The sequence below is a fragment of the Anoplopoma fimbria genome, chromosome 11 (genome assembly GCF_027596085.1).
Source record: "Anoplopoma fimbria isolate UVic2021 breed Golden Eagle Sablefish chromosome 11, Afim_UVic_2022, whole genome shotgun sequence".
In the NCBI taxonomy this organism is placed as follows: domain Eukaryota; kingdom Metazoa; phylum Chordata; class Actinopteri; order Perciformes; family Anoplopomatidae; genus Anoplopoma; species Anoplopoma fimbria.
The window spans coordinates 5,466,594-5,488,129 of NC_072459.1; the positions used below are offsets into that span (position 1 = coordinate 5,466,594).

Consider the following 21,536-nt stretch of genomic DNA (forward strand, 5'->3'; position numbering starts at 1 on the left):
TCCTTCATAGTTTGGATGTCTTTAATATTAATCTACAATGTAGAAAAAATAAAAATAAAGAAAAACCATTGAATGAGAAGGTGTGTCCAAACTTTTGACTGGTACTGTATACGCTGGTACATTTCTGGATTTTTATTATGCGAGTTGCAAATATGTTAAGATTAGTATAAGAGACCATTTAATGCTCTATAGTAGTATATGTATATATTTAAATTTTCAAGTTCTTATTTTTAAGATCTTAAGTTGATGCCACGAAGGCTGCAATATCATCTATTATCTTTATTTAATGTTTTATTCTCTTTATTTAATGTTTTATTATCTTTATTTAATGTTTCGTGTTTGTCACAGTAGCGGTTCAGTGATGTAACGTCATGATGTTTTCACGGATGTTTTACTGGACGATGCTCATCCTCCTGTATACCGGTGTGCCGGATTACCGGTGTTTTTCACGGTACCGGTACCGGTGGACGGCCGGCTCAACCTCCTATAGCTAGCATAGCTAGAGGAGGTTGAGCCGCCCGGGAGCTAGAGGAGCCGTCCCGGTAGAATCCCGGTGACCGGGAAATAGGTTCCGGCGATCACCGCGCATTGCATGCCGGGTAGTTTTTTTAATTTTTTTTTTATTATTATTATTTTTAAATTCAATAACTTTATTGAGACATTTGTTCATACATATAAAACACAATATATTTATATATATATATATATATATATATATATATATGTATATATTTAAATTTTCAAGTTCTTATTTTTAAGATCTTAAGTTGATGCCACGAAGGCTGCAATATCATCTATTATCTTTATTTAATGTTTTATTCTCTTTATTTAATGTTTTATTTTCTTTATTTAATGTTTTAATATCTTTATTTAATGTTTTATTCTCTTTATTTAATTTTTCATTCTCTTTATTTAATGTTTCATTTTCTTTATTTAATGTTTTATTTTCTTTATTTAATTTTTCATTATCTTTATTTAATGTTTTATCATCTTTATTTAATTTTTCATTATCTTTATTTAATGTTTTATTAACTTTATTTAATGTTTCATTCTCTTTAATGTTTCATTCTATTTATTTAATGTTTTATTCTCTTTATTTAATGTTTTATTATCTTTATTTGATGTTTTCATTCTCTTTATTTAATGTTTCATTTTCTTTATTTAATGTTTCATTCTCTTTAATTTAATTTTTATTCTCTTTATTTAATGTTTTATTATCTTTATTTGATGTTTTATTCTCTTTATTTAATGTTTCATTTCTTTATTTAATTTTCATTCTCTTATTTAATGTTTTATTCTCTTTATTTAATGTTTCATTTTCTTTATTTAATGTTTTATTTTCTTTATTTAATGTTTTACTTTCTTCATTTAATGTTTTATTCTCTTTATTTAATGTTTCATTCTCTTTATTTAATGTTTTATTCTCTTTATTTAATGTTTCATTCTCTTTATTTAATCTTTTATTCTCTTTATTTAATTTTTAATGTTTTATTTTCTTTATTTAATGTTTTATTATCTTTATTTAATGTTTCGTGTTTGTCACAGTAGCGGTTCAGTGACGTAACGTCATGATGTTTTCACGGATGTTTTACTGGACGGCTCATCCTCCTGTATACCGGTGTGCCGGATTACCGGTGTTTTTCACGGTACCGGTACCGGTGGACCGGCCGGCTCAACCTCCTAGCTAGCAGAGCTAGAGGAGGTTGAGCCGCCGGGAGCTAGAGGAGCCGTCCCGGTAGAATCCCGGTGACCGGGAAATAGGTTCCGGCGATCACCGCGCATTGCATGCCGGGTAGTTTTTTTTTAATTTTTTTTTTTATTATTATTTTTTTAAATTCAATAACTTTATTGAGACATTTGTTCATACATATAAAACACAATATATTTATATATATATATATATATATATATGTATATATTTAAATTTTCAAGTTCTTATTTTTAAGATCTTAAGTTGATGCCACGAAGGCTGCAATATCATCTATTATCTTTATTTAATGTTTTATTCTCTTTATTTAATGTTTTATTTTCTTTATTTAATGTTTTAATATCTTTATTTAATGTTTTATTCTCTTTATTTAATTAATGTTTCATTATCTTTATTTAATGTTTCATTTTCTTTATTTAATGTTTTATTTTCTTTATTTAATTTTTCATTATCTTTATTTAATGTTTTATCATCTTTATTTAATTTTTCATTATCTTTATTTAATGTTTTATTAACTTTATTTAATGTTTCATTCTCTTTAATGTTTCATTCTATTTATTTAATGTTTTATTCTCTTTATTTAATGTTTTATTCTCTTTATTTAATGTTTTATTATCTTTATTTAATGTTTTATTCTCTTTATTTAATGTTTCATTCTCTTTATTTAATGTTTTATTCTCTTTATTTAATGTTTTATTTTCTTTATTTAATGTTTTAATCTCTTTATTTAATTTTTCATTCTCTTTATTTAATGTTTTATTATCTTTATTTAATGTTCCGTGTTTGTCACAGTAGCGGTTCAGTGACGTAACGTCATGATGTTTTCACGGATGTTTTACTGGACGGCTCATCCTCCTGTATACCGGTGTGCCGGATTACCGGTGTTTTTCACGGTACCACGGTGGTGCCGGCTCAACCTCCTATAGCTAGCAGAGCTAGAGGAGGGAGCTGGGAGCTAGAGGAGCCGTCCCGGTAGAATCCCGGTGACCGGGAAATAGGTTCCGGCGATCACCGCGCATTGCATGCCGGGTAGTTTTTTTTTTTATTATTATTATTATTTATTTTTTTTTAAATTCAATAACTTTATTGAGACATTTGTTCATACATATAAAAACATTTAATATATATATATATATATATATATATATATATATGTATATATTTAAATTTTCAAGTTCTTATTTTTAAGATCTTAAGTTGATGCCACGAAGGCTGCAATATCATCTATTATCTTTATTTAATGTTTTATTCTCTTTATTTAATGTTTTATTTTCTTTATTTAATGTTTTAATATCTTTATTTAATGTTTTATTCTCTTTATTTAATTAATGTTTCATTATCTTTATTTAATGTTTCATTTTCTTTATTTAATCTTTTATTCTCTTTATTTAATTTTTCATTATCTTCATTTAATGTTTTATTTTCTTTATTTAATGTTTTAATCTCTTTATTTAATTTTTTTTCTTTATTTAATGTTTCATTCTCTTTATTTAATGTTTCTTTATTTAATGTTCCGTGTTTGTCACAGTAGCGGTTCAGTGACGTAACGTCATGATGTTTTCACGGATGTTTTACTGGACGGCTCATCCTCCTGTATACCGGTGTGCCGGATTACCGGTGTTTTTCGGTACGGTACCGGTGGAGCCGCTCAACCTCCTATAGCTAGCAGAGCTAGAGGAGGTTGAGCCGGGAGCTAGAGGAGCCGTCCCGGTAGAATCCCGGTGACCGGGAAATAGGTTCCGGCGTTCACCGCGCATTGCATGCCGGGTAGTTTTTTATTATTATTTTTATTTTTTTTTTTTTTTAAATTCAATAACTTTATTGAGACATTTGTTCATACATATAAAACACAATATATTTATATATATATATATATATATATGTATATATTTAAATTTTCAAGTTCTTATTTTTAAGATCTTAAGTTGATGCCACGAAGGCTGCAATATCATCTATTATCTTTATTTAATGTTTTATTCTCTTTATTTAATGTTTTATTTTCTTTATTTAATGTTTTAATATCTTTATTTAATGTTTTATTCTCTTTATTTAATTAATGTTTCATTATCTTTATTTAATGTTTCATTTTCTTTATTTAATTTTTCATTATCTTTATTTAATGTTTCATTATCTTTACATTATCTTTATTTAATCTTTTATTCTCTTTATTTAATTTTTCATTCTCTTTATTTAATCTTTTATTTTCTTTATTTAATGTTTTATTCTCTTTATTTAATTAATGTTTCATTTTCTTTATTTAATGTTTCATTCTTTATTTAATCTTTTATTCTCTTTATTTAATGTTTCATTATCTTTATTTAATGTTTTATTTTCTTTATTTAATGTTTCATTATCTTTACATTCTCTTTATTTAATGTTTTATTCTCTTTATTTAATGTTTCATTATCTTTATTTAATGTTTCATTTTCTTTATTTAATTTTTCATTATCTTTATTTAATGTTTCATTATCTTTACATTCTCTTTATTTAATCTTTTATTCTCTTTATTTAATTTTTCATTCTCTTTATTTAATCTTTTATTTTCTTTATTTAATGTTTTATTCTCTGTATTTTTAATGTTTCATTTTCTTTATTTAATGTTTCATTCTCTTCATTTAATGTTTTATTCTCTTTATTTAATGTTTCATTATCTTTATTTAATGTTTTATTTTCTTTATTTAATGTTTCATTATCTTTACATTCTCTTTATTTAATCTTTTATCTTTATTTAATGTTTCATTATCTTTATTTAATGTTTCATTTTCTTTATTTAATGTTTCATTCTCTTCATTTAATGTTTTATTCTCTTTATTTAATTTTTCATTCTCTTTATTTAATCTTTTATTTTCTTTATTTAATGTTTTATTCTCTGTATTTAATTAATGTTTATTTTCTTTATTTAATGTTTCATTCTCTTTATTTAATGTTTTATTCTCTTTATTTAATGTTTCATTCTCTTTATTTAATGTTTCGTGTTTGTCACAGTAGCGGTTTAGTGACGTAACGTGATGATGTTTTCACGGATGTTTCACTGGACGGCTCATCCTCCTGTATACCGGTGTGCCGGATTACCGGTGTTTTTCACGGTACCGGTACCGGTTGAGCCGCCCGGGAGCTAGAGGAGCCGTCCCGGTAGAATCCCGGTGACCGGGAAATAGGTTGCGGCGTTCACCGCGCATTGCAAGCAAAACCGCTTCGAGGTCAGTAAGCACAACCAGAATTAATCCATATATAAAGCGCTCCGGATTATAAGGCGCACTGTCGTTTTTTGAGAAAATTAAAGGCTTTTAAGTGCGCCTTATAGTGCGGAAAATACGGTATTTCAAATGAACACTGCTTTTAATATCTATTATTAAATAGCAATTTTAAATCCCTGATGTTTTCTATGACTTTAAGAGGCATGATGGAAATTAAGCCATGGTCTTTTTTGGTGATTTATTCTTGACAGCTTTTAATTAAGTTTGAGTATTTTGCATTTTAAGTAATTTGAGCAGAAAAGAGAAGTGTCTATTCCCACCCAAGTCAGCTATCTAATACTTAATGCTTCTTTTCACTATTTTTAATCTTCTTTATGTGAACTTCTTTTGGTATCATGTCATTGTTTTTAATTAAGAGTCTTGCTAATTTCTATTGAAATATTTTGCGTAATCTAATCAATTTACTGTTAAAAGTGGCACTCGTTCTTATTTTAATAAGATGTTAATTTAATTTTGTTTATAATTTCCTATGTCCTATTTTCATTCTTTACCAACTTTTCATTTGTTTTACTTGTTTGACTCCTGCATTCAAATTTTTAGTAACAATAAACATGTATTATCAGTAAAATGTGTTAATTTGTTATGTCAATTCAAATGCTTCCACTAGACCATGTATTTTGTTTGTTTTTTACAATTATGTGATCAGTTTTCATTGAGTAATAACTGTGGAATTTTACAAGTGCCCCTTTTACGTGCTTTTTAAAGAGAGTTATGATTCTTTTTCACGAATCATTCCCTACATGTGTGCATGTGTTTTGGGGAAAGTTCAGACTTAGATTGAATTTGTTAGTTTTCTTCAGGTTCTCTTGTTTCTTTACTTAATAACTATAGTGTAATATGTCCAATGTGTATCAATAAGTCTGTTGACTTTGTGTTCTTTGTATTCCAGAGTTGGACCTCGAAGGAGCTCATCTCACATTCAGATGGGCTTCTCAGTCATCGCATAACCGTCCATCAGCTCAGGGTTTTACAGACAAACAAAATCAGTATAATTAGAGGGAGGGGTTTACTTTAAAGTTGTAATGTTTTATTGGTTGGAGTATTAGTAGGATGAGGATGAGATTACCATTAAAGATTCACAGAAATGTTGAAAACTTGATTCACAAGAAAGGGACAGATTCCCAGGAAGTTAAAATCCCCATCATGGGGTCTGTTAGCAGTGATCACTAGAGTCAGTCAGTGCTTTAATGTGGTCAAACGTTCGTCGTTGTGGAGCTCGCTACCGTCTCTTGTAGTGTTTGCTGCTCAGTCCCATGACTCTGAAGGTGAGACTGGCAATATTCTCATAGAGAAGGAACATGAGTGCAGCAGTCAGCACCGTCTGCAGCAGCTTGGCCTCCAGGCCTTTAAACAGACCCAACATGCCGTGCTTCCTATAGATGAAACAGAAGGGGAAAAAAGTGAATAATCACTATCTGAAGGGAATATTTATTAATTTAACAATCTGTCTGCACACACAAAAGCAACAGAAAAAGTGCATATTACGGTTTTGATAATCTACAGAACGTTAAAAAGACAATTTTCAGACTGAAGGCCAATCTGATTTATTCCTCTAATGAATTATTTTAGTTTGACTGTCCAGTTATTTGCCAATGATCAGGATCTGCAATGGTTTATGTGGTAACAAAATAGGCGTAAAGTTTTACATATGATGCATATGAAGTTAAATAAAGACCATGACAGCAAATTGTAAACCAGATGACTAAAGGCAATGTGCTCTCTAGTTCTAACTGGAAACATAAAGTCATGCTGACAAAACATTGTTTTTAGTTACTGAGTCATTTTAAATGACATAAAGGTTTGAAATATGATATGTTCAGCTATGAATGGTTGAACATTTATAGTTTAATTTGTTAATTGTCACCTTGATTGCATGAAAGCAAATTGATTCTAATCTGGAGGGACCAAAACCAGATTTGGAATGCAAGTTTGGACACAGACAAAGTTATTTTACCATATGTCTTAACATTTTATAGCAAATTCTTCGTATTTCAAGTGCAACCAGTCAAATGTAGAATTTAAATTGAGCCATAAGTGTAGACAAAATTAAAATTGAAACCTTACTTGAGAACCTTAAAGTATTATCTGTGTGTGTGTGTGCGTGTGCGTGTGTGTGTGTGTGTGTGTGTGTGTGTGTGTGTACGCACCTGACTCTGTTGACCAGTAGACACTTGATAGCCCTGATGCTGGACAGCAGTTTTGACTCACCCGTTGACTCGCTGAACTGACCAAACTGTAAGGATTCAAAAGAAGAAAAATAACTTGTATGTTTGATTAAAGCATTTTATCAAAACTCTGTGAGGAGGCTTTTAATTATACATTTACATAATAAACCACATGCCTCTCATATTCAAATATGTAGACAAAAACCCACCCTGAGAATGGACTGTATGGTCTGCAGCGGGTACGTAACAATGGTGGCAACCGCTTTGGCAACTGCGCCGATGAGGAAGACCTCGACAGATGAAAGCTTGAAGGGGAAAAAGAAGAAAACATTTTTGTGAAAATTCATATTATTAGAGGAACAGTGGACGCCTAAAGGACTTAGGAGTTGTCTTCTCTGGAGGGTTAACAGGGTTTCAAACGTCCACACTTACCGGTGACGTGAATAAGTGACACTCTCCCCTACTTTACAGTGAGCGTCATGTTATCCTAAACTAAAACATTTATCCACCATTGTTCAGGTTGACCAACAAAATGTCAAAGTGCACGTGGTGTGAAAGCACACATTCAGCCAACGTGTCTGCTTCAACAGTCTTAAGTCACACAAAAATCACGTGAAGAGAATTACTGCATATCCAGTGTCTATCCATCCAGATGATGGGATGAGCTGAAGGAATCTTCTCTCCTCTTATTTTCGTTGGTTAATCACAAGTGCATATGTGTGTTTTTCATTTATTTTAATATCATGATGTGGCACTTATATTTGCCTGCAAAACTACTGTATTATCATTATAATAATAAATGATATTATAAATTATATTCAGGGTAATCAGCGACAGTGTATTTTTGATCATTCTAGCTCTTGTTGAACATATTTTTGGCTTATAGTTGAATGTTTACAATTTTACAATTACGTTTGAAACATGCTCTCATGTTATGTATAGGACATGTTTAACCAATTAGAAGGATCACTGCTGATCATGATTATATTAAGGTCCATGTGCAGAAAAAATATATTAAGTTTTTTTTACTGTCAAATATCAATACTATGTTGGCATCAGTTTAAAATCCCAATTTCAATGCAAATGATTTATTGGCCATTGCAAAAATGTCAAGATCTTTTGTAAAAGTGATGATGATGAATAATAAAAACTGGATATTGTAATTTTCAACTCATACGCTCAAACTTTGTTCCTCATATATTGTCTCCCCGCATCTCGACTTTCAAAAACACTGCTCTGATTTCAGCTTTAATCTTTCATTTCCATCTAATGTCTGTGTTATCCTAATCCCTCGCTGTCCTCTTTCTGTTCTACACTCACCTCTCTGGGAACTCCTCTCCTCAGCTGCCTCTTCAGGCCTTCGTAAATCATGAACTGGATTGCGGGGTTCAGCACCAGCAGCAGCGATGGGAAGGTCCCGTTCCACAGAGCTCCCACGCCCTCATCACGGGTGATCTGAGCAAAGGCATCTGCCAAAAACAAAAAACAAAAAATCAGCCATTACTGAAAAAACTGGAATTACCGCCTCGTGGTTGTATGCCTCCAACAAAGAGCCTTGTCCAAAATGTCGTCACTTCTTCATTTTATCCTATTTGATAAAATAGGATAAACTCTTATTTAAACCATAAGATTGAAATAAGTGTTCCTACTGGGAAGTTGATTTACCCCCCAAAAAATGATCCACTGATTTCCGAATGTGGAAAAGTATTATTGGGCCCCATGGCATCACATGACAGACCAGGAAATAGTCTTTTTACTGTTTGGCAACTATTTACAGTACCAGTCAAAAGTTTGGACACACCTTCTCATTCAACTACTTTGAAGAATATAAAATATAAAACATATTCTGGTTTGTTGAGCATTTGTTTGTTTACCACATAATTCCATATGTGTTCCTTCATAGTTTGGATGTCTTCGATATTAATCTACAATGTAGAAAATAAATAAAAAATAAAAAAATAAAAACCATTGAATGAGAAGGTGTGTCCAAACTTTTGACTGGTACTGTACTTATATAAAAATTCCCTTCCAGGTATTCCTTAGAGACCACATTCACAAAAATGGATCGGACAGACAGACAATCCCAAAAATAAAATGACATGACCCTTTACCCATAATGCCAGAGTAGTTGGTAGGCCGAATATCTGCATTGCGAAACTTGGAACCCTGAAGCTTCAGCCTGGTGTTGACCACCCACAGAGGAGTGGTAAGAAGAACGTTTATGACACCTAAAGACAAGAAGGCAGATGAAAATCATGAAGAAATGGACGTGGACTCATGGAGGAGATTGGATTGACTTTCTTGTCCTGAGTCACTACAACAAGGCTTTTATGATAAACGTGGACCCTCTTACCTGCAGCAATGCCTATGATTAAGTCACTGCTCGGAGCCGACTGCTTTCCCTTCAGCCAGCGAGCCTTCAGGCTGTGGAAGCAGTAGAAGTAAACAAAGTTGGAGCAGCACAGGCTGCAGATGACGGGGAACCAGCCTCTGTAAATGGCTAATCTGCAGGAGGGACAGCAAACACAGCAACATGCCTTAAAACCATTCAATCGTTTCTTTGCATTTTTTCCAGTTAGGCTGGGAATGTGTAAGAGGGTTCTGATGTGTGTGTACCTGAACTATATTAAGTAATAAAGCTAACTTGGTTTTTTTGCACTCACAGTCCTTCTTCTTTGATGATATCTGCCAGAATGGCTGGAGTTGATTTGGCCCTCCTATTTTCATCCACTGAACACAAACAAAACACAACTTGTTTTTAATAACAACATTTCTTAGATAACTAGAATTAATGTAAATAAGACTGCACAGCTTATGTTTTCATACCTTGTAGCCTCAGTCTGGCAGTATCAAGAGGGAAGAATACTGTCATGGCAGTCACACTTCCCTATAATCAGTTTTCAGGGAAGAGATATAGTGCCTTTTAGTTTAATATGGAAGGAATCTTACACCAAACTCCATTGAAAAATCTAACAATTTTATGAATGTATAGCACAAAACACGCCTTTAGTTTGAAGACACTGAATTTTCTGCATAACCATGAATCACTCTTCAATTTGGCATATGTATTGCCATCAATTGCCAAATGGAAAGGTTGGTGCAAACATTTAAAAATATACATATCTTAGTCAATTTAATGAATTTAATGTCTCTCTCACGTCCAAAACAACTTTCAGTGGAGTTTTGAGTAAAGATGTAAAACATACAAGCTATACAACCATATATACTGACATTACACACTGAATTATAGAAATGAATAGTGAAAGTAAAGCTAACTTACCATTGCTCCTGAGACAGCATGAACCAAACCCTCATACGATAAAACAGCGAAGCTCATTTTGAATTTATTCGTTTATTTTTATTCTTCCAACCTTCTGCTCGACTAAAATAAACCCATTGTGCACTTTTTAAAGACCCTGTTAGTGAGATAAAACAGCTGTTGTGTCCTCGCTGTTTGCAGTGCGTCGCTTCCTAGTGGCTGACTTTAAGACCTTTATTTAGTAAACACAGATGCATCGTGGGTAATGTAGTACTCGTCATTCTGCAGCTTAGAGGTTAGTTTAAACCTATCAGAAGAGTGTATTCCTTGTTCATTTGCCTTTTAGGGAATATTTGCAGGCTCAACATAAGCAGGGATTCATGAATAATGTCCTAATAGAAGATGGATGTACTAATTATATTGTTCTGCTATGACTTTCTGCATTAAACTAATATTTGTGTTATTAATAAGGATGCTGTTCAAGTTACTTTCACCCTCTAAAAACATTTACATTTACAGTACCAGTCAAAAGTTTGGACACACCTTCTCATTCAATGCTGCTTTGAAGAATCAAAAATATAAAACATATTCTGGTTTGTTGAGCATTTGTTTGTTTACCACATAATTCCAGATGTGTTCCTTCATAGTTTGGATGTCTTCAATATTAATCTACAATGGAGAAAAAAATAAAAATAAAGAAAAACCATTGAATGAGAAGGTGTGTCCAAACTTTTGACTGGTACTGTACGTATGAACAAGAACACTGTCATCAGTACTGTTGTAAAACAGATGCACTGTTCACTTCAATTTTGCTTCATAGTAATCCACTAACAAAGTACAATTTGATTTTCATTGTTTGTAATTTGTATAAAGTAACTTTTACCCTGCATCTTCATTTGTGCTTTAGATCTTCTTCCCTTTGTCGTATTATACATATATATTTGAGTCAAAAGTCTGCTATTTAATTTATAGAATTACAAAAAAGAAGCAGCCTGTTATAACCAAGAAACTCCATTCATGAATCTGTTTCCTTCTTTTGCACTATTGACTTCCGGTGTGATCTAAAGTTAATGAAGAGATGTTATTGGTAAAGACGCTGTTATGCATTTGCAGAGGGCTAAGACACTGTCGATGACACAGTGGTCGCCTCAGGGTGCTGCAACAGAACAGGAGGACATAAACCCTGTAATGCTGGATTGAAACTGCACAGGTATGCCACCGGAATAAATATGAGCTGTATGGTGTTGCTGCGTTATGCTATGTGCAGCAACAGGCAGCAGGAAGTGTGTGCGTGGCCTCAGAGCTTCACAAATCAAATGTAGGCAGTTGCATTTGTAGTGCAATTGACCGAAAACGTAATGATGTAAAGACAGGGCTGAATTCTTGTTCAATGATTTATTTAGCTTTTTATATTAGAACCGGACGAAGATGAATTTGTAGACATTTGTTGTTACTTTGACATAAACCTTTTTATATGTCGGAAACACTTTAATTCAAAGCAGTAAAATAATGAACGAAACAAAGTGCACAGAGACATACTATGTAGTATGCTATATGCTTTTACAGAGGATTCCATGCATGTTACAGCCATTAAGTGTATGCAATAACACACAAAGTTACCAGCATTTGGACATGGACAAAAAACAATTGCTGCTGCTCAGGCTCTTCTATCAGAGTTAAGTCATATGACTTTATACCGAAGTCAAATTCTTACACTTTTGAGGGGGGGGAATGTGTTAAAAACAAAACAAAACATGCATCAATCAAACCCCTCAGTTATTAACATGAACTTGAGAAAGGCACTTGTTATTCAGCTACTTAATTGTAAAAGAGAGCAGCAGCTTACACACATCTCTTCTAAAATCCTGTTTATGACTGGTTTTGTGGGGGGGTTGAGGTACTGGTTCACTTCTGTCTATTCAACATAAATGCAACACAGGTGGTGAGTGAGATGGAGCATGTTCGCTCAACGTGATCTTCATTAGTAAACAGCTAAAATAAGTTAAAAATACATAATAATAAATCAGTCTCCAGCCCATTCGCTCAGCCACTCCTGACACTGCCTCCTCTGCTCCTCACTCTCCTCCTCTATCCTCTTTTCCCGGCGTCCTTTCTTCCTCTCCTCCTCCTTTCTCGCCCTCTCTCTCTTCTCCTCTTTGATCTTCCTGTCCTCCTCCACCCTGCGCTCCAGCAGAGCCTCCACGGTGGCCGCCAGAGTCCGTAACGAGCGCTGCGGGAGCCACTTGGGATCCGCCGTGGGGAGAAAGGGGTCTCCAGCGGCGACGAGCAAGGGCTCAGGTTCCAGGGGAATGTGGAGGAAGTGGGCGTGCAGCATCATGCGGTAGGGGGCGTCGTCCGCTCCCGAGCTGTAGGTGAAGTCCCCGACGATGGGGTGGCCTATGGCGCTGCAGTGGACCCTTAACTGGTGTGTTCGGCCTGGAGGGGAAAAGAGGTGGTTAGGAGCCAGAAAGACTTTTCACAGCAGAGTCAGAGCTTTTTCATTAAAACACACAAGGTACTCAAGGTCAAGAAAAATCCATCTCTTTAGTCCTAGTTTTATATTTGGCATTAAAAGGATGGTGTTGTGGTTGGAGTTAGCCGTGTTCAACACATTTAAACCCAGGTAGTCCAAGTTTACAGTGGTTAAAATTCCCCAGAATAAAAACAGGACAATCAACAAAGCTACCGAACTCCCTCTGATGGTAAAACAGTGTCAAATTCATACATGAGACCTTTGGGAATGTAAACTTTCTCTAGAACAGTCCAGATGTGTTTCTATTAAGGTTTAAAGATGACATTTGTCATTAGGCTTATATGAAAAGAAGCAGATGAGTTGTTTTTACCAGTGAGCGGCTGCAGCAGCACCTTGGTGACAGGGTCTCCATCATACAAGCCGTACTCCAACACTGTCAGCTCAGTTTGGCAGGGCTTTGGGTTTTCACAACCTGACGACAGAAGGAAGGGGCCAGATCAGAAAGAAAATAAAGTTAATGGTTCAATCATTCCAAACATGCATAAAGAGATTGAACAATTTATTTCAACACTACTAGTCCTCTTAAACTCTGTGTGTGAATATTTATTTTGTTTCTAATTCTATGTGTATGTTTTTACGTTATGTGTACTGTGTGGACAAAACTTCCTGCTCAAAATTAAGGGTTTCCAGTCCAGAATTTCAAAATGTACAATAAAAACACACACCTTCTGTTCCCTCAATACACATCATGTGTGTTTTTCCCTCTGAGGAGTTTTTGCCAATAGAGAAGTCCAAGGTTTGTGTCTCTTCTTCCACCGCGCCACGAACCTGGGAATCAACAATTTATTTTCCTACATTTTAGTCACACGTAAAAGAGAAAACTATTAATAATGCAGTGTCACAGACAGAGAGACATTTGGTTATAACTCTATTGTGTGCATGTGTGTCAGCTGTGATTGTGTTTCGTACCAGGGCGAGGTAGGCTTTGGTGACGGTGCGGTCCTTGAAGCAGCGGTAAGCTCGGCCGGCTGCAGCCTTATTCAGGGCGACACAAAGAGCCCCACTGGTGGAGAAATCCAACTGATGACAGAACCTTTTGGGGGAAGAGAGAAACATGATGAGACCATTACTCTTTATGAGCATGATGCATGTGACCTTATGCAGTTATCATTTGTGTGATTTTTACCTGAAGCCGTAGTAGGTGCTTGGGTCTGCCAGCTGAGGGAAGCGGTGCCGGAGTTGCGACTGCACGGTGTGTTTCTCGTACCACATCTTGCTGTCGATGCGGATGTCCCAGTGCTTGTCCACCACGATGTAGTCATCGCTCTGGTGCAGCACATGGAGGCTCTCCAGGCTGGCAGACTCCGTGGTCATCATTGTGTGCAGCGTTTAACTCACACAACTCATCCGGCCCTGCAGGATAAGATGGATGTCTTGATATTTCACTGTATTTCAATGCAACAAGTATTAAGAACTTTTGTTTACAGTAGAAAACTACAACTTCAAAACTATTAAAAGCAAAAGTATTATAAGCTAAATGTGCTTCAAGTATTTATTATGGAGAATGCCCCCCTTTCATTCTGATATATTATTGCTTTCATATTACTGTTGTCTTGATGTGAAGGCAGCTTTCACTTTGTGACATGGCACTTATTTAAATTATGTCATAGACTATATATACTGGATATGTTACCCTGAAACTATGATACATATTTTATAAAATCTATCCCCTTTAACATACAGAGAAGAATACAATGAAAACACTCAAATAAAATACAAGTACCTAGATTTTTTAAGTATAGTACTTGAATAAATGTAGTAACCAATGGAATTAGGCAGTGCAACAAGTATTAGGAACTTCTGTTTAGAGTACAAAACTACAACTTTAAAACTATTAAAAGCAAAAGTATTATAAGCTAAATGTGCTTGCAGTAAATCAAGTATTTATAATATCATTCTGATATATTATTGCTTTCATATTACTGATGTCTTGATGTGAAGGCAGCTTTTCCCTTTGTGACATGGCACTTATTTAAATTATGTCATAGACTATATATACTGGATATGTTACCCTGAAACTATGATACATATTATATAAACTAATCATATTAATTGCAAAGTAACAAGAATAAAACAGGGGTATCTGTCAGTGGAGTTAAGCCCCTTTAACATACAGAGAAGAAGAATACAATGAAAGCATGCTAAGGAAAACATGTGCTAGCTGCTGTATGCTAACACCAAAAGCTAACTGTCTACGTCATAATACTGCGACTGTCTGCACAACTTACCTCTAATAACCAGTCAACAATAATATGTGGTACATTTTTCCGACATAGTGAATGTTAAAGTACATCTATCAGGAAACACTGATGTAAACAAAAAGTTCTTCTTCGTCTGCGTTTATTAAGGCTGATAACGGAAACCAGTGTGAACAGCGCCATCTACTGGTCTGGATATGAGTAGCATCATGGCTCTGTGTGAATTATGGATTATTTTGCTCAGTTAATGATGCAGATTTGAGTAGGCTATGTGTTTTTTAATGTAGAAAGTTAATAAGTAATTCAGGAGGACCCTTTCTTTTGTCAGTTTTTGTCTAGGAGTTTCCTGTGGTTAATAATAATAATAATAATAATAATAATAATAATAATAATAATAATAATAATAATAATAATAATAATAATCTTTATTTATATAGCACATTTCATACAGACTAAGTAGCTCAAATTGCTGTACATTTAAAAAAAATAAAAGTAAAAGATAAAAATAGATAAGATAAATAAATAAAAAATAGTAACAGAATAGCAAGTTTGTACAGAGCAACAACAACAGGAAATTTCAGCATATCAATAAAACAGAAAAACATATTACATTTAAAAATTGTATATACAGTACCAGTCAAAAGTTTGGACACACCTTCTCATTCAATGTTTTTTCTTTATTTTTATTTTATTTTTTTCAACATTGAAGACATCCAAACTATGAAGGAACATGAATTATGTGGTAAACAAACAAATGCTCAACAAACTTTTGACTGGTACTGTACATAGACGTGAATGAGTACATAAAAGATCAATTGAGGGATAGTTTTGGGACTATGTGGAGGGCACCTAAGCGCTGTTATTGAAGAATGCTTGGCGAAATAGATGTGTTTTTAGCTGAAGCTTGAAAGTGTCAACTGAGGATGCCTCTCTGATGTTTTTGGGGAGGCTGTTTGGGAGCATATGTGAAAAAGGCTGAATCTCCAATTTTCCTTTTGAGAGGTTTTGAGGAACTAGGAAACCAGCAGTGGAGGATCTTGTTCTCTAACTTTTTACCCCATGACCCCTTAGAATAAAGCAATGCTCATCACAACTTTCACATGTCAAAGTGAGGTGGGCATTTTTCCACATAAAGTAATTTTTCCTTCTCAGATTCAGAGAAAAAAAATCTTGTGACTCATTAAGGTCCCGACCCTCATGCTGGGAACTGCTGTAAATGGTTCCTTCCGGAGTCCAAAGACGTGCAGGTTAGGTGAAGTGGAAACTATAGGGTTATACATGTTATTGTAGAAAAAGCACAGGTTTTTCTACAACATTATTGCGATACCCATTTGCAGGGCCCTGGTATTTTGCATGCTTATTCATAGGGACATGGACGGAGCAATCAATAATGTCATTAGTTTTAGTTGAGTTGCTGTGAGAAAGACACACTGACTCTAACTGTGAATGTGTTTATCTAGCTTGACATCACATACAGAAAGGCAGAAAATTGAATCAAATTTTAAATAAAATACATTTTTAATGGCCACATTATGGATTACATCAATGCTATTGAACATACAATATAGGGTTTCATTTTTTGATACATCTGATAATGTTTATTGCATTTGTTTAATTTGCTTCTGCTCCGTCAGTGAGCATTGTTCCAGGTCACTCGCATGACGTCCATAATCCCTCACCTCTGCCTCACCTCCACACTTTCATCTGGCAGAGGTCACTGGATCTGATGACGCATTCCATCCGGTGTTGTGATCATGTGGAGTCTGAGATAATGAAATGCTGCTGTTTTCTGTTTTGTTCGTGTATTTTGTGCCACAGTGCCTAGACCTTAAACTGATAAACTATTGTTATATAGAAAGTTTACTCGTAGGTACTTTGAGGGTATAAAGAAATGAATGTGGTAAAACAAGAATTGACATTATAAGAAATTGTAACTAAATCATTATTTATCATCTATCATTTAAATCCAAGGCATATTTAAACTTTTTGTTGCACTACTGTTTTTAATGGGTTTGTGTTAAAGATATGTTGTGGCTATATGGATCCATATTTTCATCCATATAACACTAATCATTTCTCAATGCTGTGACGTCCTCGCAGCTCAAAGCTGACATATACAGGAACATTTAAGTGCTGATTGATTGGAACAAACTGTGCCTGACATATGCTGGTCCAATAAAGCACAGATCCTTCTATTAAATAATCCCTCAACACAGAAGGTATGAATTTGTTTTCAGTTAAGAAGATCAAGAATTATTATATAATTGGAATTTCAACTAATCTGTCTGTGTTTGTGTGTGTGTGTGTGTGTGTGTGTGTGTGTGTGTGTGTGTGTGTGTGTGTGTGTGTGTGTGTGTGTGTGTGTGTGTGTGTGTGTGTGTGTTTGTGCACCATGGCAAAAAAGCATCTCTCACACATACACACACACACACACACACACACACACACACACACACACACACACACACACACACACACACACAAAGAGGTGCATGACTATATAATTTCAGTGGACATCAGAAACATTTCATTCAGATAACAGAAGACAAAGAGGAGCGAGGCGTCGCTGACAGACGTAAAAGACATTGATGATGATCTCTTTCAACAACAAGGATCTATTATTTTCCCTTGATCCAAAACTTAATTATCTTTTCCTCTTATAACTTTAAAATCCTAACTATTTTCTTGGAATATTGCCAGATTCATCTTTTGTTTTGGGCTTTGTGAATGAAAACCTGCCTGGATGTTGCATTGCTCTGGATTTAGCTGACTCCATGTTGTCCAAGGTGACTTTCTCTATCTGGGAGTTATCCTTCATGCTCTTTGGATAAACAATACCAGCTGTGTCTCACATCTGTTTCCTCCACAGGTTTGCTTATTCGTGCAGTCTGAATACAGTCTTTTCTCCCATTTTGTGGAGAAAAACACCACCTAAATTGATTATTGAAAGTGAAGGCGTGACATTTTAAACTGTGGACAAACTCTTCTGGCCTTTTCCCTTCTGGAATTTATTTCTGCCTCACCATTGTTGTTCTTTGCAAACTATGGAGAACAAGTCATTTCTGCAGGCTCGCTGTGAGGAGCCCATAATGACAACGGACTGGGGCATCCCTCTGCTGGTGGCTCTGCTGATTCTGGCTCTGATCTACGCCTTCCTCTACCTGCCGGCTACCGCCCAGAGAGCCCTGCTGGAGCAGGCGCTCCGCAGCAACAACACAACCATTGCAGAGACCACTGCCGGGTTCACGGATGAGTAGATTCTGCTCTCAGTTTAGTTTTAACTATCCTGCAGGACAAAATGACGATATGAAGCAGAATCTGCAAAACTAAACTTTAATCCAACACACTTTGGATAACTTGCCCTCCCAAAACCATCATCATACGTTCAGCATTTTCAGCTACTCTTCATAAACTACAACTGAATGAATGGCGTCAATGGACAAATGTATTGGAACTATAAATGTCGTTAAAAGTAAGTTGACAAAGTGTTGTATTTGGGCAGTTCTATTAGTGCTTTTAATCGCTGTTAATTGCTGTATTTCTTTTTTTCATTAGTTCAAAGTTTGGAGTTTTGTCTTCTTGGCATTTAACAGGATTTACATAAGACATCCATAAGACATGTCTTCATTGCCAAGCATGTTAAAATGATCATCAAGGACATTTATGTGTGTAATATTTGACTTACAGTACCAGTCAAAAGTTTGGACACACCTTCTCATTCAATGGTTTTTCTTTATTTAAAAAAATTAAAAAATCAACATTGTAGATTAATATTGAAGACATCCAAACTATGAAGGAACACATATGGAATTATGTGGTAAACAAACAAATGCTCAACAAACCAGAATATGTTTTATATTTTAGATTCTTCAAAGTAGCTGAATGAGAAGGTGTGTCCAAACTTTTGACTGGTACTGTATACTAGTTAAAGGTATTATATTTAACATTTCCATAATAAAATGTCTTAAAACTACTAGACTTGTGCTATATATTTTATTGAGTTGTGAACTAACATTATCCCAAATGTTTCCAACAATGGTCAACCCCAGAGAAAACATTGTAAATGTATTAAAGGTGATGTAATGTTTCATTTGGCTTCATGTCAGTGGGGTCATGTCCCCTTTACAATGTCTATTTGCTCTGACTTCAAGGGAAACATGGGCCACACCAGATGACACATTGTCATCAAAGTCCCGCTTTTGTTTTCTTTTTGACTCAGAGACTCCTTGCGGACCAAATACTACATAATGAGCATTTAAATATAGAATCACGTGGTCATATTTTAGACCGACTGAATCATGTCATATAATAAAAAATCTGTTCATTAAATAACTAAAACAAGAACTGCCCTTTTTGATTCTCAAAGGAATAGTTTTACATTTTGGTAATTACATTTATTCGCTTTCTTGCAGAGAGTTAGTTGAGGAGTTTGATACCACTCTCATATCTGTGTGATAAATGTATACTGAGAGCAGATGGTTAGCTTTGCACAAAGACTGGAAAGTGTGCCAAATTATTTATTGACCAAGGGAAGTAAGTAGTTCTTGCAAAGAAATAGTCCTTCAATGAGTTCAAAACAGTAAATGGAGCTTTAGGGATGTTGATAGGTGGATTGTAAGCTTCAGAGGGAGCTGGGCTAGCTGCGGTCTCTTGACTGAAGCTGAATAATCAACTTACAAACATAACAGTGGTTTCTATTTTCTCATCTACCAAGCGTCAAGAAATTGAATAAGCACTTCTACTGCTTTGTGTGCATGCATGAGGAATATTTGAAAAGAGACCTCTCACTGGTTATTTGAATTGCCTTTATTAAAAGATACAGGATACTAGACTTGACACCGATATTTGACGATGCAGCACTTGATGGTTACAGGCTGGGCGTTAAACACAGACAAATGTTTCCAGCTGTATTTGCCTTTAAAAATATCCCTGTAAATACTGTATCTGCAGTATATGGCAACCATTGACATCTGGATATTGCGTCAGTATCTTTTTTTCATTTTTTTAAATCACATTAAATTTTACAATAAAGTCGTAAAAAAAGGAAGAGAGAATCTTGCTAAACCATGCAACAACCAACAAGCCAACATTTACAGTTAGTCTTAGATCACAACGAGTTCAAGTTCAATGTTCAATATGTTCAGCAACAATGACAATATCATATCCAAAGACTTAACACAATAATGATATTTCTTATTTCTATTAAGGGGAATTCATTCCTCCCTTGATTTACTTCTCAGTATTCTTTCAGCTACCATCTTAAAATGTTTAATTAACGCTCAAAGCGGAATTGTATTCACATCTTGTGTCCTTGTTATATGAGAGAAGTTTAGGAAGGGCACACTTTGTTCATTTTAAATGAATGAATTGTATCAAATTATTAAAGGACATACATGCATCTCTTTCTACAATATGCACAGTTCGGTTACAGTCTTTAAACGGTCTTTCAAAACGTTTCACAAAGACTCGAGAAAACTGCTGCTTTGAAAAGACAATATTTGGATAATTAGAGCATAATCTTGTCATATGAAATAAAAAAAAAACGTTCCTTCACTTCTTGTAGAAATTATGATGTGTATTATCACGCAGTTTTTTTCTTTCCTTACCAAATAATCTAGACAACTGGATTTTGCCACTCGTATTTTTTTATTTTGCCTCTATTCTGGGGTCGGTTTTGCTCTAAGGTTTAGAACTACATTACAAAAAAATATATAAAGCCTAAAAGGAAGCAAACTGGAATTATAATGTTAATTTAAAATATGCAGAGTTAGCTTGTAGCAGTTCCTGTTACTGTTGATGTACATCTGTCACTGCATCACTTTGATACTAAAGAAAACAACAACGATGTTTTTTGAAACCATCAGAGACAATGATGACCCCGGGAACCTTTAAGTCCCAATGAATCTAAAAAATAAGTGGATTATGTCTTAAGAGAGTTATTTGTTATTCATGCATTTTGATGCAAACAGTGTCAATCAGGTGCTCGGGCCACAAATACGATCCACGCAAGTACAGCTTTGCGATTGCTTTGCGTAAAGATATTTACATGATACACTGCAATGCGTGAAACCGATCTTCCGTAGCTCGAAGCCTCTGCCTACTTGCGTGGATCGTGTTTGTTCCGTCAAGGTTTTAAGGCCTGCATGAAGCTGCATGTCACAAAGCATCTTTGCCTCATGTCACCACCTGTATAACTGTTATTGGTGAACATTTCAACAAATGTTTCGATGTGTTAATCCAGAATAATTCCTATTGAACATCCAAATGCAGAGTATTTACATATTTCTTCTCTTCTATTTGGGGACAGATATTGAATATTTGCAATTATGTTTGTATGTGTGTAGGCCTGTATATTGTATTTCCCTTTATGCCACAAGCTGACTTTTGCAGACCCCCCTCCAGTGCTGCCATATGGA

The 21,536-nt window shown here is 34.7% G+C and overlaps 2 protein-coding genes across 2 annotated transcripts; both read right to left on the reverse strand.

Annotated features, from left to right (window-relative positions):
- Positions 1–5,980: 5,980 nt before the first annotated feature.
- slc25a17 (solute carrier family 25 member 17) lies at positions 5,981–10,607 on the reverse strand. The gene is made up of 9 exons (XM_054607877.1): positions 10,411–10,607; positions 9,957–10,017; positions 9,794–9,860; positions 9,484–9,635; positions 9,242–9,358; positions 8,451–8,599; positions 7,340–7,435; positions 7,113–7,198; positions 5,981–6,338 (listed from the first exon to the last, which is right to left on the reverse strand). The coding sequence occupies exons 1-9, from the start codon at positions 10,465–10,467 to the stop codon at positions 6,185–6,187; spliced, it is 939 nt and encodes a 312-aa protein (XP_054463852.1). The 5' UTR covers positions 10,468–10,607; the 3' UTR covers positions 5,981–6,184.
- Positions 10,608–11,769: 1,162 nt separating this feature from the next.
- Positions 11,770–15,264, reverse strand: rpusd1 (RNA pseudouridine synthase domain containing 1). The gene is made up of 6 exons (XM_054607956.1): positions 15,151–15,264; positions 14,049–14,275; positions 13,832–13,955; positions 13,588–13,690; positions 13,233–13,334; positions 11,770–12,825 (listed from the first exon to the last, which is right to left on the reverse strand). The coding sequence occupies exons 2-6, from the start codon at positions 14,237–14,239 to the stop codon at positions 12,413–12,415; spliced, it is 933 nt and encodes a 310-aa protein (XP_054463931.1). The 5' UTR covers positions 14,240–14,275; positions 15,151–15,264; the 3' UTR covers positions 11,770–12,412.
- Between the last annotated feature and the right edge of the window lie 6,272 nt (positions 15,265–21,536).

Coding starts and splice junctions, on each gene's coding strand:
- slc25a17 (XM_054607877.1), bottom strand. CDS start 10,467: ATGAGCTTCGCTGTTTTATCGTATGAGGGTTTGGTTCATGCTGTCTCA. Junction 8,600..9,241: donor CAACTACTCTGGCATTATGG/GTAAAGGGTCAT, acceptor TGTTTTTGGCAG/ATGCCTTTGCTCAGATCACC. Junction 7,199..7,339: donor CCATACAGTCCATTCTCAGG/GTGGGTTTTTGT, acceptor GAATCCTTACAG/TTTGGTCAGTTCAGCGAGTC.
- rpusd1 (XM_054607956.1), bottom strand. CDS start 14,239: ATGATGACCACGGAGTCTGCCAGCCTGGAGAGCCTCCATGTGCTGCAC. Junction 13,691..13,831: donor CCAAAGCCTACCTCGCCCTG/GTACGAAACACA, acceptor GTTGATTCCCAG/GTTCGTGGCGCGGTGGAAGA. Junction 12,826..13,232: donor GCTGCTGCAGCCGCTCACTG/GTAAAAACAACT, acceptor TTTCCCCTCCAG/GCCGAACACACCAGTTAAGG.